Source organism: Pleurodeles waltl, chromosome 6, assembly GCF_031143425.1.
Source record: "Pleurodeles waltl isolate 20211129_DDA chromosome 6, aPleWal1.hap1.20221129, whole genome shotgun sequence".
In the NCBI taxonomy this organism is placed as follows: Eukaryota; Metazoa; Chordata; class Amphibia; order Caudata; family Salamandridae; genus Pleurodeles; species Pleurodeles waltl.
Window position 1 is genome coordinate 1,121,364,701 of NC_090445.1, and position 16,301 is coordinate 1,121,381,001.

The 16,301-nt window shown below is 45.5% G+C and overlaps 1 protein-coding gene across 2 annotated transcripts in view; it reads right to left on the minus strand.

The window, feature by feature from the left end:
- The window catches only part of LOC138300661 (tyrosine-protein kinase STYK1-like), a 380,092-nt gene that overhangs the window by 190,888 nt on the left and 172,903 nt on the right, over nucleotides 1–16,301 (minus strand). For both annotated transcript variants that reach the window (XM_069240291.1, XM_069240290.1), the window contains exons 5-6: nucleotides 14,858–15,039; nucleotides 13,397–13,480 (exon numbers count right to left, since the gene is read on the minus strand). In XM_069240291.1, coding sequence (XP_069096392.1) covers nucleotides 13,397–13,480; nucleotides 14,858–15,039 — 266 coding nt within the window. The remainder of the gene's footprint in view (nucleotides 1–13,396; nucleotides 13,481–14,857; nucleotides 15,040–16,301) is intronic.

The window sequence follows — 16,301 nt, forward strand, 5'->3', positions numbered from 1 at the left end:
ATTTCTTTGAAATCTGGGACTTGTAGTCCTATATTGTATAATAGTTAAACAAGACTACAAGTCACAGAAAGCAACAAAAAACCTGGACTGTATGAGCTATTCAGTTTTAAGATCCATTATCCTTTGCCAAAGTCTGTTGCATTATATCATCAGGGTATCTTTCTGAGAAAGGCTCACAGTTTAGTTGCTGCTAACCCTCTACCTAACAAAGTTGAGAGAAAGAAAGAGAAGGAGTGAATTGAGAGGATTGGTCATGTGACCATGATTTCTGTAAACTAATGAACACACTTGCCCACATGTATGGCTCCTTCCTTACTATGGAGCAAATCTTCGCAGGGTGTTTCAAGCCAATGCATGTCACCATTGTCGCCAAAGACAATCCCACTATGCGCCCCAGTATGCACATTCAGTATCTTACATTCAAGAATGTTTTTCACTTCTGACAGGAACTCTCTTGACTGGCCCAGCAGAGTACACAATGTTTTTCTCTCCATGGGTGATATTCGGTGTTACATGTAAAGGTACACTGTTCCACTTATTCAATAATGGCCTAGGGGACCTGAAATCTCAGGAGCAAGAGCCCTCAAGCATCACAATGGATGACTGGTATCATCATCGGGAAATGCTCCTCGCCAGGCCGGCGCTGCAACGCCTGACGGGCTCCCCAAAGCGTAACCATGCGGGACGCCGTTCCGGAGTGTAGGTCCTCAGTGATGGACCATGAAAAAACGTGTTTTTCTGAGTCCTTGGAACGTGCCTCCCAAGGAGCCTGATCTCGACTTGGGGATGGGCGACCTGACTTTGACTTAGCCAGTTTTTAATGTAAGTGACCGGTGTTTTCTACTTTTATATTGAGATTTTTTCTTTATTTGGAGAAGAGCTGATTAAATCTTTGGTTATTGGTCCTGATGAAGCGTCATTGGATCCGTTTGGAACGCAAGACGTGAAACATGTCAACCCTGTTTTAGAGGTACTATAATAGTTATAGTCCTCTGGAATTTGTTGCTCTTTGAGAGTAATTGAGCATCATAACTCAATTTGTTACTTTCCTTATTTTTTCAATCTTGTTCTTCATCTTAGTGTATTGATTAAAAGTATGAGATATTTTGCGATGAATAACCAATTTTAGCAATCATTTTCTGTTCTCTCCCATGTGCGCTAGTGCCCGAATATAGGCATTTCTGTCTGGATAGTTTGAACCCACCAGTCACTATCAGAACAGTACGGCTTAGAGCCCCCCTTCGGGGAGCCCGTCAGGCGTTGCAGCGCCGGCCTGGCGAGGAGCATTTCCAGATGATGATACCAGTCATCCATTGTGATGCTTGAGGGCTCTTGCTCCTGAGATTTCAGGTCCCCTAGGCCATTATTGAATAGTTGGAACAGTGTACCTTTATGTGTATCACTATTGTTGGGAGACTGTACACTGGACCAATATAATCTCCCGGCCCCTCCCCCCTTGGATTTAGATTGATATTCGGTGTTGCCAGATAATGGAAAAGGGATTATTTTTCCATTCAGTTCTTTGCAGACATCTTGCAAGAAATGGTACTGGATGAGGTCATCTTTCTGGGAAGATCTCTTTCTGTGCTGCTGCTTGGAACCTGGCTTCAGCCAAATCAAACATAATTACAATGGTTATCAGGTGGATTTTATTACAAGACTGGAGGTTACCATTATGCATAAACTTTTTAATTGCCACTCCCGCAGAAGCTTTAAAGTACTTCCATCCACAACAATAAAACAATCCAGAACTGGAACTCTATCAATCCATAAATAACACCTAAGTATAATGGTACTCCTCTTTTAAATGCTGCTCCTGAACAGATGTGCATTTATTACTGCCTTGAATATTTAATAAATGCTCAGTCTGTTGGTTGCATGTGTTACTTGAGAACTTAAGACCCTTCTAATTTTTAGAAGCTGTTTGATGGTAGGTGTGCAAGCTTTAGATGGACTCTGTGGGGTTGGATTAGCTATGGCATGGTCAACTGTACTATTTCAAAATAGGAAATGTTTGTTTAGACTTGAGGTTTGGAAGTGGCTGCTTGAACGGCAAAAGTGCGATGTTCGTTTCAAGACCTACATTATTTTTTACTGAGAGTCGCCTGCACGGGGCAGGAAAAGTGAGGCTTGTTTTTTCACTCTGAGATTAACCACGGGTTAGAGATCCGGAATGCGGACACCTCAGCTGAGACCACATACTCATAAGCATTGAAATCGTATTCTCTCATACCATAGTCGAGGCAGCACACAGTAATTAGGAGAGTTACTGACCATGCAGGCAGACCGGTGCGCAGTACTCTTTTGAATATATACAGACCCTGAGAAGAGTTAGAGAGCACGTGACGGCAGGTCAGGAGCTCCAGTTGAGGATAGAGAACTCCTGACTTCAGTAAAGTAACTTCACAACCACGGTGGTCTTGCATGTTTTAAGTAGCCAATTTGGAATGTTACAATGTTAAGGAAGTGAATGGGATTCTCATTAGCGATGGTGTATAGCATGAATCGCTGAAACTAGCAACGGACATCATCAGTTCAGTGTACAGAGATCGCAAGAGAGGATTAGGATATTTTGAGAGAAAAAAACTGGTTTTAGAAGAGAATGGCATTAAAAGATGGTAGTAATGGGCAGGGTTTGTAGGAGAGTTGGATTAGTGAGGATAGCATTAAAAAGTTAATTCAAAAAGAGGTTAGAGCTTCTGTGAGAGAGGGTTATTTTATTGTTGTGGATAGAAGTTCTTTACATCTGCTGCATGAGTGTAATTAAAAGGTTTATGCATAATGTTAACCTTCCTGTCTTTCATGAAATCCTGATTCTCTATTAATATTAATTTGAGAACCACCATTCTCAGAATAGTTAGCAGGGTGATAAGGTTGATTACCTGGTTTGTTAAAATGATTATCAGGATGTCATGCAAATGGTTATTGAGCTGGTTACCCAAAGAAGGTTATCAGGATGGCCATGGTGGTTTTCCAGATTGGCCAGATGCCTATCAGGGTGGTCAGGATAGTTTTGGAAGCTTTGGATGGGCACCACTGTGGCGATGATAGTTGGAATGGTTCTTAGTGTCATCGGATATGGTTATCTGGATGGGCATTAAGACAATTTTCAAGATGGTTACCAGGAATGATGAAGAAGTTGTTATTATGGACATCAGGAGAGGAATTCGTACCTTATTAGTTAGGGTAGTATTTAGGATGCTCAGGACAAATATCTGGATGGAAAGCAGAAAGGTTTTTACAATGGTTATCAGGATATTCAGATTGGTCTTTATGGGTATCTGGATGTTAGAAATGGGGTCTCTAGTTGGCAGAGGTATACACCCTTGTCCAAGTAGGGACCACAATACTAGTCAGGGTAAGTCACACACAATTCAAATTATCCTGTGCCCACCCTCTGGTAGCTTGGCACTGAACAGTCAGGCTTAACTTAGAAGGCAATGTGTAAAGTATTTGTGCAATAAATCATGCAATAACACAGTGAGAAAACCACAAAAAGACACCACACATGTTTAGAAAAATATAAGATAATTATCTGATTAAATGCAGGTCAAAACGATCAGGATTTGAGAAGTATACATTGAAATATCACTTTTGCAATGATAAATGAAGTCTAAGGGAGTCATTACGACCCTGGCGGTCGGTTCAATAGTGGCGGTAGTACCGCCAACAGGCTGGTGGTACATACCGCCACTATTTTGACATTGGTGGTTTGGCCAAAGAAAAACCGCCAAGTTAACACATCGACCGCCACAGCGGTAATGAACGCCGGGCTGAAGACTACGGTCTCCAGCTCGGCGGCTGTCATTATTGACCCCACCCACCGCCATGGTTTCCATGCGTTTTGTACCGCCACGAAAACCACGGCGGTAGGCACTAACAGTGCCAGGGAATTCCTTCTCTGGCAATGATATGGGTTTCCCCCCCCCCCCTTCCCCAGAGTCCTCCCCCACCTTCCCTGCTCCCACTCCCGACCTCCCAACATATACACACATACATGCACATACATTCACACCCATACACACACTGCATTCCCACATTCACACACACATGCATACATTCATACACACTCACAGCAACACTCACTAACATACATCCAGGCACACACGCAATCACACGACACAACATGCACTTACACACACACCTATTCATGCACACACGCATTACACATGCATGCATGCATTCAAACACACTCACACACACCCCCACACACGTCCACAACACCCCCTCTCCTGTCGGAGAACCCATCATACCTGCTAGCAGGGGATCCTCCGGCAGGAGACGGGACGCAGCACTGCTGCCAGCAGCAGCGTCCGCCAGCAAAACACCACCAGGCCATATCATGGCTCATGATACGTTCAGCGGCGTTTTGCTGGTGTGGTGCTGCTGCTGGCAGCAGCGCCACCTTACCGCCGTCCGGCGCTACGACTGTAGCCGGAATTCGACAGACTTCTGGCGGAATTCAGGCTACGGTCATAATTCAGTGGACGGTCGGTAGCCCCGGCGATGGTATGTTGGCGGCCGTCGCCATGGCAGTAGGCAGAATTTGCCGCCAATCTTATAATGAGGGCCTTAAGTTCTTAAAAGCAACAATTGTCTCTTTCAAGCACAAAGTCCCTGGTTTGCGTCAAAATTACATGCACAAAGATCACAGAGGAGGAAATGCTTGGAAAACGAAGGGTGTGCGTCGGATTCCGGCAGGCTGCGCGTCTATTTTCGCAGCACACATTTCCTTTGCAGAGATGAAGTGTTTTTGGCCCTGAGACTTCAGAAAAAGGAGGCAAGCTCTCTCTGAGCCCTTGGAGAGCACTTCTTCTCAGCAGAGCCAGAGGCCAGCAAGGCAGCAGGGCAACAGCAAGGCAGCAGTCCCTTACAGCAAAGCAGTCCAGGTGAGTCCTTTGGCCAGCCAGGCAGCTTCTCTTGGCAGGTTGCAGGTTCTGGTGCAGAATGTCTTCCCAAGAAGTGTCTGAGTTAGTAGAGTCAGAGACCCAGTTTACATCCCAAATATGCCTTTGAAGTGGGGGAGACTTCAAAGAGTGGCTTAGAAGTGCACAAGGTGCCCTTTCAGTACAATCCTGTCTGCCAGGGTCCCAGTAGGGGGTTTGGCAGTCCATTGTGTAAGGGCAGCCCACTGTCATTTGAAATTTAAGTGTCACGCCCTCCACCCTTCCAGCCCAGGAAGACCCATTCAGTATGCAGATGTGTGCAGGTGTGACTGAGCATCCTGTGTTTGTGGTTGTCTGGGTGGAATGCAATGGGGAGCTGTCAACCAGCCCAGCCCAGACATGGATTGGAGACAGGCTGTAAGGCACAGAAGGATTTTAAGTGCAGAGAAATGCTAATTTTCTAAAAGTGGCATTTCCAAAATAGTAATATTAAATCCAACCTCACCAATCAGCAGGATTTTGTATTACCATTCTGGCTATACTAAATATGACCTGTTTACACCCTTCTAATCAGAATATACCACTCAAACAGTTTATGATGGTAGCCCTAAAGTTATCCTATGAAAGGACTCCTAAATTCGTTTTCCACTGCTGTGAGCAGGACTCACAGCAGTGGAAAACGAATTTAGGAGTTTTCCACTACCAGGACATATACAACACACATATATATAGGTCCTGCCTTTTACCTAAACAGCACTCTGCCCTCTGGGTTACCTAGGGCGTACCTTAGGGGTGACTTATACGTACAAAAAGGGGAGTTTAAGGCTTGGCAAGTAGTTTCAAATGCCAAGTCGAAGTGGCAGTAAAACTGCACACACAGATCTTGCAATGGCAGGCCTGAGACATGGTTAAGGGGCTACTTAGGTGGGTGGCACAATCAGTGCTGCAGGCCCACTGGTAGCATTTAATTTACAGGCCCTAGGCACACGTAATGCACTTTACCAGGGTCTTACAAGTAAATTAAATATGCCAATTGGGTATGAGCCAATGTTACCATGTTTTAAGGGAGAGAGCATATGCACTTTAGCACTGGATAGCAGTGGTAAAGTGTGCAGTCCTAAAACCAGCAAAAACATTGTCACAATAGTGGAGGGAGGGCAGGCAAAAAGTTAGGGGTGACCACCCCAAGGATGGCAGGTCTAACATGTGTTCCCTTCCAGCTGAAAATGGGGAGAGCTACCCAACCCCTTGGGAGCTAAGGCAGAAGTATCTGGAGAGACCATCAGCACTGGCATGGTCATTCCCCAGGTGATGCTCCACCATAAAGTCCATCCCCTGTAGGGAAATGGATCACCTCAAGAGTTTAGGATTTTCACCTCTCATCTGCATGAGCCATCTGAGGGGCATGTGGTCTGTCTGAACCCAGAAGTGAGTCCCAAACAGGTATGGTCTCAGCTCCTTCAGTGCCCAGACCACAGCAAATGCTTCTCTTTCAATAGCACTCCACCTCTGTTCCTGTGGTAATAGTCTTCTGCAAATAAAGACTACCGGACAGTCTAGGCCGTCCACATTCAGCTGTGCTAGGAACACCCCTATGCCATGCTCTGAAGTGTCTGTTTGCATGATGAATTCTCTGGAGTAGTCAGGGGCCTTGAGCACGGCTTCCTTCAGGGAGTCAAAGGCTTTCTGACAAGCCTCTGTCCAATTCACCAACCCAGGTTGTTTCTTGGATGTGAGTTCTGTTAAGGAGGCCACTATGGTGCTATAACCCTTAACAAATTTTCTGTAGTATCTGGTGAGACCTAAGAAGGTTCTCACCTTTGTCTGGGTTCTAAGTGGTTACCAAGCCTTGATAGTTTCAATCTTGGCCTGGAGAGGCTGCACCTTGCCACCATCTACTAGGTGTCCCAAGTACACCATGGATCCCTGCCCAATCTGGCACTTTCTGGCCTTGATGGTCAGGCCTGCCTGTTGCAGGGCCTGAAGCACTTCCTTGAGGTGGAGCAGGTGTTCCTCCCAGCTGGAACCATAGACAGCAATGTCGTCTACATAGGCTGCACAGAAGGTATCCTTGCCAGCCAGGACCCCGTTAACCAACCGCTGGAAGGTAGCGGGGACATTTTTCAGTCCAAAGGGCATGACCCAGAACTGGTAATGACACTCAGGAGTAGAAAAATCTGATCTCTCTCTCGCCCCTTCAGTCAAGGCGATCTGCCAGTTCCCGGACGTGAGGTCAAAGGTACTAAGGGACTTGGCAGCGCCTAGCCTGTCTAGGAGCTCATCAGCTCAGGGGATGGAGTGAGCATCTGTCTTTGTGACAGAGTTGAGACCCCGATAGTCCACGCAGAACCTAAGCTCTGGCTTGGCACCGGGAGCAGCAGCCTTGGGAACCAACACCACTGGGCTGGACCAGGGACTGCTGGACTTCTCTATCACCCCAAGAGCCAGCATCTTGGCAGCTTCCTCCTTGATGCTGGACTTCATCTTATCTGACACTCTGTAAACTTTATTCTTAACAAGGGGACTGTCTCCTGTGTCAATGTCATGGACACACAAGTGTGTGAGTCCAGGTGTGAGGGAAAACAGGGAAGAGAACTGCTCCAATAACTTGTAGCAGTCTCCTCTCTGAGCTAGGGTCAGGTAGTCAGTGAGATTGACACCCTCCACTGACCCATCACCTTCCTTGGCAGAGAGGAGGTCGGGGGGAGAGGCTCACTCTCCTTTTCCATGCCCTCATCTGGCACCAGAAGCATGCTGACTTCAGACCTCTCAAAATGAGGCTTCAGTCTGTTTTGATGGAGAACCCTTAGAGGGTTCCTAGGGGACTTGAGGTCCACTAAGTAAGTAGCCTCCCCCTTCTGCTCCTTGATTTCAAATGGGCCAGTCCAGCAGTCCTGGAGAGCTCTGGGCTCTACTGGCTCCATTACCTATACCTTGTCTCCAAGTGAGAATTCTACAAGGGTGGCCTTCTGGTCAATACATCACTTCATCACCTCTTGGCTGGCCTCGAGGTTGCTCTTGGCCTGTTTCCAGAAGCGTTGCATCTGGTTGCAGATGCCCAGCATGTAACTGACCATATCCTGGGGTGGTTTCCTGGGATCTTTCTCCTACCCCTCTTTTACTATGCTTAGGAGTCCCCTGACATGGTACCCATAGAGAAGTTCAAAGGAGCTGAACCCCACCCCTTTCTGTGGCACCTCTCTACAAGCAAAGAGAAGGCATGGCAAGAGGATGTCCCACTTACGCCTCATGGCCTCAGGTAGGCCTGTGATCATGCCTTTTAGGGTCTTGTTGAACCTTTTTACAAGCCCATTGGTTTGAGGATGGTAAGGGGTGGTAAACCGGTAGGTCACCCCATATGCATCCCACATGGACTTCATGCACGCAGACATGAAGTTTGTGCCTCTCTCAGACACAACCTCTTTTGGGAATCCCACGTGGGTAAATATCCCCATTAGAGCTTTGGTCACCACCGGTGCAGTCACTGTCCTTAGAGAGATCGCCTCTGGATAGCGGGTGGCATGGTCCACAAAAAAACAGGATAAACCTGTTGCCTAGGGCAGTTTTGGGGTCCAAGGGAGCAATGACGTCGATGCCCACCCTTTCAAAGGGGGTGCCAATGACAGAGATTGGGATCGGGGGGCTTTTAGCCTTTTCCCTGTCTTCCCACTAGCCTGGCAGGTTGGGCAGTGCCTACAGAAAGCATCTGAGGTTACCTGCATTCTGGGCCAATAAAAAAAGGTGACAAGCCTGGCAAAGGTCTTGTCTTGCCCCAAATGTCCCGGCAGGGGTATGTCATGAGCCAACCCCATAGTAAGACCTGGTAGTAGCACTGGGGGACCACCAGCGCACGTGCTGCCCCTGCTTCCGGGACCTTGGGTTCACTGTAAAGGAGATCATTGTCCTAATAGATGTGGCGATCGCTAGAGGCTTCACTCACTGCCTGGGCTGCAGCCTGTCCCCTCCAACCCTCAAGAGTAGGGCACTCTTTCTGCACTTTGCAGAACTCCTCCATGGTTGGCCCACCCTTAACTTGCCAGCCAGCAAGCTCAGGCAGGTTACCCAGGCCAGCGATGTCCTCCCCAGTTGGCTCAGGGGCCTCCTCCTCTGGGACCCTGTCAACCACCACGGGAACATCTGGGACCGGTTTCCCGCGCCCCTTTCTCTTCCTCTTTGCAGCTGTCTGGGCCATTGCTCCAGGCTCTAAATGCCCTTGTCTCCCTTCCCAGGCAGCCATGAACCGTGTGGTTATGCAGACCCATTCAGGCAAACCTAACATCTCCAGGTGAGATCTGAGCTCCACCTTTTTCCAGGTAGTATGCTCTAGGTCTTTGCCTAACAGACAATCTACAGGCATAGCAGGACTCACAGCTACCTTTAGAGTACCAGAGATCCCCCCCCACTCAAAGGGAACAAGACCCACCAGTAGGTGACTCTCACAATTGTCAGGGACTATGACCTGGTGGAATGTATTGGGGATGACCTGCTCTGCTGACACCAGCTGACCCCTGACAGTAGTCATGCTGGCTCCTCTGTCACGCAGAGCTTCCACCCTTTGCCCCATTAATGGTGACCAACCGCCTATACTTGGAAGTATTGGCAGGCACGTGGACATTCTGCACCATTTCCTCATCTCCCAGGGACACTATGTTTACCTCTATCTGTTCCCCAAAAGTATCTGGGACTACGTCCTCCCCGAGTGCTACGCTAGCCAACCCAGGTGTCCGCCCTCCAGTGGAGGGCTGTGCCCGCATGGTACACTTGGAGTCACTCTTGTAGTGACTAAACTTGGTGCACTCTAAGCATTTGGGTACAAACCTTCTTTTAATCAAAGAACCCTGGCCTCTTTTCAGAATCAGGTGGGGACTAGTTACCATAACCCCCCTGGGAATTGTTTTAGGGGCCTTTTGAGAACTCCGTATTTTTAAGTTTTACTCCCCCTCTTTCTTCTGATGGGAAGCCTGACCACCTTTGTCGATGTCCATTCCAGATACCTTTTTGGACACTCTGGTGCTAACCCAGAGGTCCGCCTCCCCAGCAAGCTTCCTAGGCTCAGTCAGCTTACTGTCAATTAGGTTCAGGCGCAGCTCTGCAAAGCAAACACTAAGCATATGCTCTCTCAGGATCAAATACACAACCTGACACATTCATCTACTTTACTGCCCCACACCCAACCATTCAGTGCCTTACTGGAAGAATCAAGAAAGTCTACCCAAGTTTGTGTGGAGAGCTTGGTGCTGTTCCTGAACCTCTGAAGGTACTTCTCCGGGGTCAGCTCAAACTTGGCAAGCAAAGCGGTTTTCATGGGTGAGTATGTGTTTTGATCTCTTGGATATAATGTGAGGAGTGTGTCCCTCCAAACAATTGGCACATATCCTCACAATTCTGCCCCCCATTGCTCCTCAGGACCCCCAGGAGCCCTTAGTGCAACTTCATAAGGAGCCAACCACTTATCAATCTCATCTCCCACCACATAACTTGGCACCACATTCTTGGGTATACGAACCTTCTTCTCCCCAGTAGGTCCTGCAGGTATGCTGCCACCATCACTGCTGGACTCAGACTGTCTAGCCTTGATATCCGGCTCTTTGAGACTCAGTTCATGAGCCAACAGAAGTGTCTTCTCAGCCAAAGCCCTTTCAGCCTCAACTTGTTTGGCTTCTGCTTCTCTCTCTGCTTTCTTTTCCTCCAGCCTTAATCTTTCCAATTGCAGTTGGAATTCTCTCTCCTCCCTCCTTTCCTCTGCGGTCAGGTCATAGCTAGAGACACTGCTCCCTGGTTTACTAGGGGGCTCAATTCCAGGGGCAACATCTCCCACTGCTGGCAGCAAATCCTCTGAGGGGCCATCCTCTGGCTCCTCCACCTCAGCATTCTCTTGTGAACGGGCTTCTGCCCAGGCCCTCAGCGCCTTCCTGGGGGCACCTCGGGTAGGTACTCCTATTCCCTTTCAGAAACCCTTCAGCTGCCTAACAGTGTATGTCTCCAGCTTGGCTAGGTCAAACTCTCCAGCTCCTGCTTAAAACGCAGACAGAGACATGTTGTATGAGGATTTGATTAAACTGGCAAGCAGAAAAATGAAATTGCAGAAAAAGAGAAAAAATCAAGTTGACCTTCAACTGTGGGTAGGTAGTGTACACGTAGCTATTGTATGGTACTGCACAGATACAAGTCCTGTCCTCACCGCTGATCACCAATGTTAGAAATGGGGTCTCTAGTTGGCAGAGGTATACACCCTTTTCCAAGTAGGAACCACAATACTACTCAGGGTAAGTCACATACAATCCAAATTATCCGGTGCCCACCCTCTGGTAGCTTGGCACTGAGCAGTCAGGCTTATCTTAGAAGGCAATGTGTAAAGTATTTGTGCAATAAATCATGCAATAACACAGTGAGAACACCACAAAAAGACACCACACAGGTTTGGAAAAATATAAGATATTTATCTGATTAAATGTAGGTCAAAACGATCAAGATTTTATAAGTACACGTTGAAATATCACTTTTGCAATGATAAATGGAGTCTTAAGTTCTTAAAAGCAACAATTGTCTCTTGCAAGCACAAAGTACCTGGTTTGCATCAAAACTACACGCACAAAGACTGCAGAGGAGGAGATGCTTGGAAAACGAAGGGTGTGCATCGGATTCTGGCAGGCTGTGCATCGATCTTCGCCGCACACGGAGTTTCTTTGCAGAGATGAAGTCTTTTTGGCCCTGAGACTTCAGGAAATAGGAGGCAAGCTCAATCCAAACCCTTGGACATCACTTCTCAGCAGACCCAGAGTCCAGCAAGGCAGCAGGGCAACAGCAACCTTTACAGCAAAGCTGTCCAGGTGAGTCCTTTGGCCAGCCAGACAACTACTCCTGGCAGGTTGCAGGATCTGGGGCAGAATGTCTTCACAAGAAGTGTCTGAGTTGGTAAGGTCAGGGACCCAGTTTATATACCCAAATGCGCCTGGGGGGGAGACTTCAAAAAGTGGCTTAGAAGTGCACAAGGTCCCCTTTCAGTACAATCCTGTCTGCCAGGGTCCCAGTAGAGGGTTTGGCAGTCCACTGTGGAAGGGCAGGCCACTGTCCTTTGAAATGTAAGTGTCAGGCCCTCCACCTTTCCAGCCCAGGAAGACCCATTCATTATGCAGATGTGTGCAGGCATGACTGAGCATCCTGTGTTTGTGGTTGTCTGGGTGGAATGCACTAGGGAGCTGTCAACCAGCCCAGCCCAGACGGAAATTGAAGACAGGCTGTAAGGCACAGAAGGATTTTAAGTGCAGAGAAATGCTCACCTTCTAAAAGTGGTGTTTCCAAAATAGTAATATTAAATTCAACCTCACCAGTCAGCAGGATTTTTTATTACCATTCTGGACATACTAATTATAACCTATTTACCCCTTTTGAATCAGAATCTACAAATCAAACAGTTTATGAGGGTAGCCCTAATGTTAGCCTATGCAAGGAGCAATCCTCACAGCAGTGGAAAATGAATTTAGGAGTTTTCCACTACCAGGACATATGAAACACACAGATATATGTCCTGCCTTTTACCTACACAGAACCCTGCCCTCTGGGTTACCGAGGGCCTACCTTAGGGGTCACATATATGTAGAAAAAGGGGAGATTAAGGCTTGGCAAGTACTTTGAAATGCCAAGTCAAAGTGGAAGGAAACTGCACACACTGCAATAGCAGGTCTGAGACATGGTTAAGGGGCTGCTTAGGTGGGTGGCACAATCAGTGCTGGAGGCCCACTAGTAGCATTTAATTTACAGGCCCTAGGCACATATAGTGCACTTTACTGGGGTCTTACAAGTAAATTAAATATCCCAATTGGGTATGAGCCAAAGTCACCATGTTTTAAGGGAGAGAGCATATGCACTTTAGCACTGGATAGCAGTGGTAAAGTGCGCACAGTCCTAAAACCAGCAAAAACAGTGTCAAAGAGACTGGTTTCACCCTGATTGTGGCTTTTCAGTCAGGTGTTTCATGGTTCCAGTGGACATAATGATGGTCAAAATGGTTATCAGGGTGCTCCAAAGGGAAGTCACACATGGCATTATGGGTTTGACTTGGCCTGAAGTCCCTGCTACCCCCAGTTGAGCAGTCTGAGAAGTTCTCTTTATTGAGGGTAGAATATCGCATTGCCCTTTGCACTAACGTAAGATATTTCTAATACTTTAAGAATGTTAGATGAAGAGTGTATCCAAACTCTCTCTGCAGTCATCATAAATGAAGGCTCAGCAAATAATAATTATAATTAGAGAATGAGGCAGGAGTGATTCAAAATTTTCTCTCCTAAAATCATTCAAGGAGGCATACCATAAATCCTCTAAAAGTGTTAGACAGGGAGGACCAGCAAATCCACTTTTATAGAAACATATCAGGGTACTCATCAGACACTGTATTCTTTTAGAGCGTTATTGTGTCACCTCTTGATGTTTTATCAATTTATTCTCACTATAATCAACTTTAGGGTATACATTCTTTATAATTAAATAGTAATTATGTGCTGCACACTTACCAATCCACTTGCTAGCTGCAAAGCCATTGAATAGACTCTTTTCTCTGTGAGATCATAGGTACAATCCACACCCCTTAAGTCGCCCTGCAAAAAGGTAATATGTCACTACATTGTTACAAGCAAGCTTCTATTCTGTCTTCTGAGAAATTTTACTATTCTGCAAATGTCAAAAAGAGGCAAATGTAATTGTATCTATAATTTTTTGTCACTTTTAATCAATCAAATCCATGCCTATTCCCAATCCTGAATCATGAAGAAAAATATAATTTGCAAAACCAAATTTGCCAAAAAAGAAGTTGTTAGAAAATAGCTTTGATTACCAGTGTGGCTGTCCTCGGACGGCCACAATCACAGAGGTTTTTGGACTGCCGCAGTTGTGGTGGTCCAACTGCCACATTATGAGGTTGGTGTGGCAGCCCTGCCAACCTACCGCCATTTCAGCCGAAATCAGAGATACGGATGGGCTGACAGCAGGTGCAGGTTGCAATCAGCCAGGACAGCGGCGACTTCAGCGCCGCCCTGCTGATTCCAACCTGATTCTCCACCAGCCTTTTCATGGAGGTTTCACCACCATGAAAAGGCTGGTGGAGAACAGGTGCAAGAGGCTACAGGGGGGCCACTGCATTGCCCATGCCTTGGGCAGTGTGCAAGGGTCACCCTGCCCCGCACCTTCTTAATGCGCACGGTCTGCTGTGCAGACCGTGCGCATTGCAAGGGTGCTGGTGCCCTCTGCGGGCAACAGCATTGCCAATGCTCTATTACGAGCCGGCAACAATGCTGCTGCCACTTTCCTGCTGGGCTGACTGGTGGAAACCTTGGTTTCGGTTGGTCAACCCAGCGGGAAAGTCATAATGGGGCCGGCGGGGAGGTCGCCACTGCAGTGGCGGCCACCATGTCGGGAGTTTGGCAGACAGGTGTTCCTATCCGCCAATCTCATAATCAAGGCCATAGACAGTCACGGGAATGTGAAACGTCCTAATGCTGCTGTCATGTGCTTCTGGTGATCTGTTGCAGAATTTATGAGAGCTCTTTTTTCAGAATATCGACGTACAAAGTCTCACCCACTTGAAGGAAGGCAGAAAGTAACCCTGGTCATGGACCCTTTTAAAAGTCCCTGGACTAAAATAAACAAAGGATATACTGCGGTAAGTGGGCAGGTCAGTTTCATTCAAGGAAATAATCTGACCCCTCCTTATCTATGTTCTTGTGTTGCAGCTACATTCCATTCTCAAGTACTCCATGTATGCTCCACCACCACCACCACCTCAATAATCTTCATGTCCCAGAAACATTTAAAATCCCTTCTTTCTACCCATTTTATTTTGCTTTTGATTCATGTGTCCTCATCATGAATGGGCTTTGTAGACGTTGTAGAAAGAAATTCAATCTGCATTAATTGAACACCATAGAGTACACAGCTAGCTATTTTAACTGTAAATGATAGATTAAATAATTTGTAACCTCTCTGAGTTTCCATAGGTAGCTTAGAAGGTTTCCTGGATGCATATCTGCCAGAAAAAGTCGCAGAGGCTGAATCGTTGTTTGACACCAGAGCACCTTCACCAGACTGCTATGGTTACATACTCGGATGTGAAATTTGATGAGATCGTGAAACTCCCTCACTTTACCAGGGCTTGAAGTCTCTGAGGAAGAAAGGAATTGACAGGTGACTTCATTATGACAAGCAACACTTTCTCAGCAACAAGTGGAAAATGCATAGTTATTAGTGGATTTATGGAATTGCCCTTTCCTGTCAACCTAATGCTGAAATACCAAAACTAATAAGTTGTAGGATGCAAACGCCGTGTTCAATGATTTGTAGTAAAAATGTGTATGTAACAGTAGACAATGAGCCACTTTCTGTACAATGTTTCCCTAAATTAACATTGTATGACATGCTTCAAAGGGATCACTGACAATATTGTGTCCTTATAATTATAATGATAAAGACCAAAATATTAAAAACAATTATCATTGACACTAATATCGCCAAAGTATAGTATCATTTTTTTAAAAGGTTTAAAGTAGTGAATGTTAATTATATAGATGTAATATATTATAAATTAAATATATCTCATTTATATTTAATACTATAATATATATATGCTACTAAACACAAAAAATGCATGTGCTTGTATTTATATAAATACATATGTATAGTGTAACATAATTAACAAAAATATTTCTTTTACATGTTTTAATTTTTATATTTTCAATTTCCAATTTATGAATATGAATATATATGTATCCCCATTAAATATTTATTATATATTATATTTTACTATTTTGAATGTATTAATACAAAAATATATATGCATATATACATTCATGGTTATACATTTTAATTATTAATAAAATATATTGTAAAGTAAATATATTTGTATTAATTATGTTAAACTACACATAGATAGATTTATAAAATATACATATCAAAAACAGATTTACAAAAAACATAAAAGGTAAAATTAATTTCATGATAAAAACAAATATAAATGTAAAAAATGAAACAATTAATGCTATACAATCTATTCAACCAACATTATGAAAGCCATTAGAGTCTAAGAATATTAAATATACTATTCCTACTCCAGACTTCAGAACAGTTGGGAAAGTGCTGGACTTTAGAGGAGGTCAATTTACTGTTCTCATTCCAAACAGAGTATCAGTGGGAAAGCATTGGATTTTGGAGAGGTGAAATGTACTATTGCCACTCAAAAGTGCAATGGTGGGGAAGGTGTTGGAATTTGGAGGGGTAAAATTTACTAATCCCACTCCAGTCTGTGCAAAAATAGGGAAAGCCTTGGGTTTTGGAGTGGTGACAATTATTATCCCCACTCCAGTCAAGGCAACAGTAGGGAAAATGTTGGACTTCAGCGGGGTAAATGTATTATTCCCACTCCAGTGT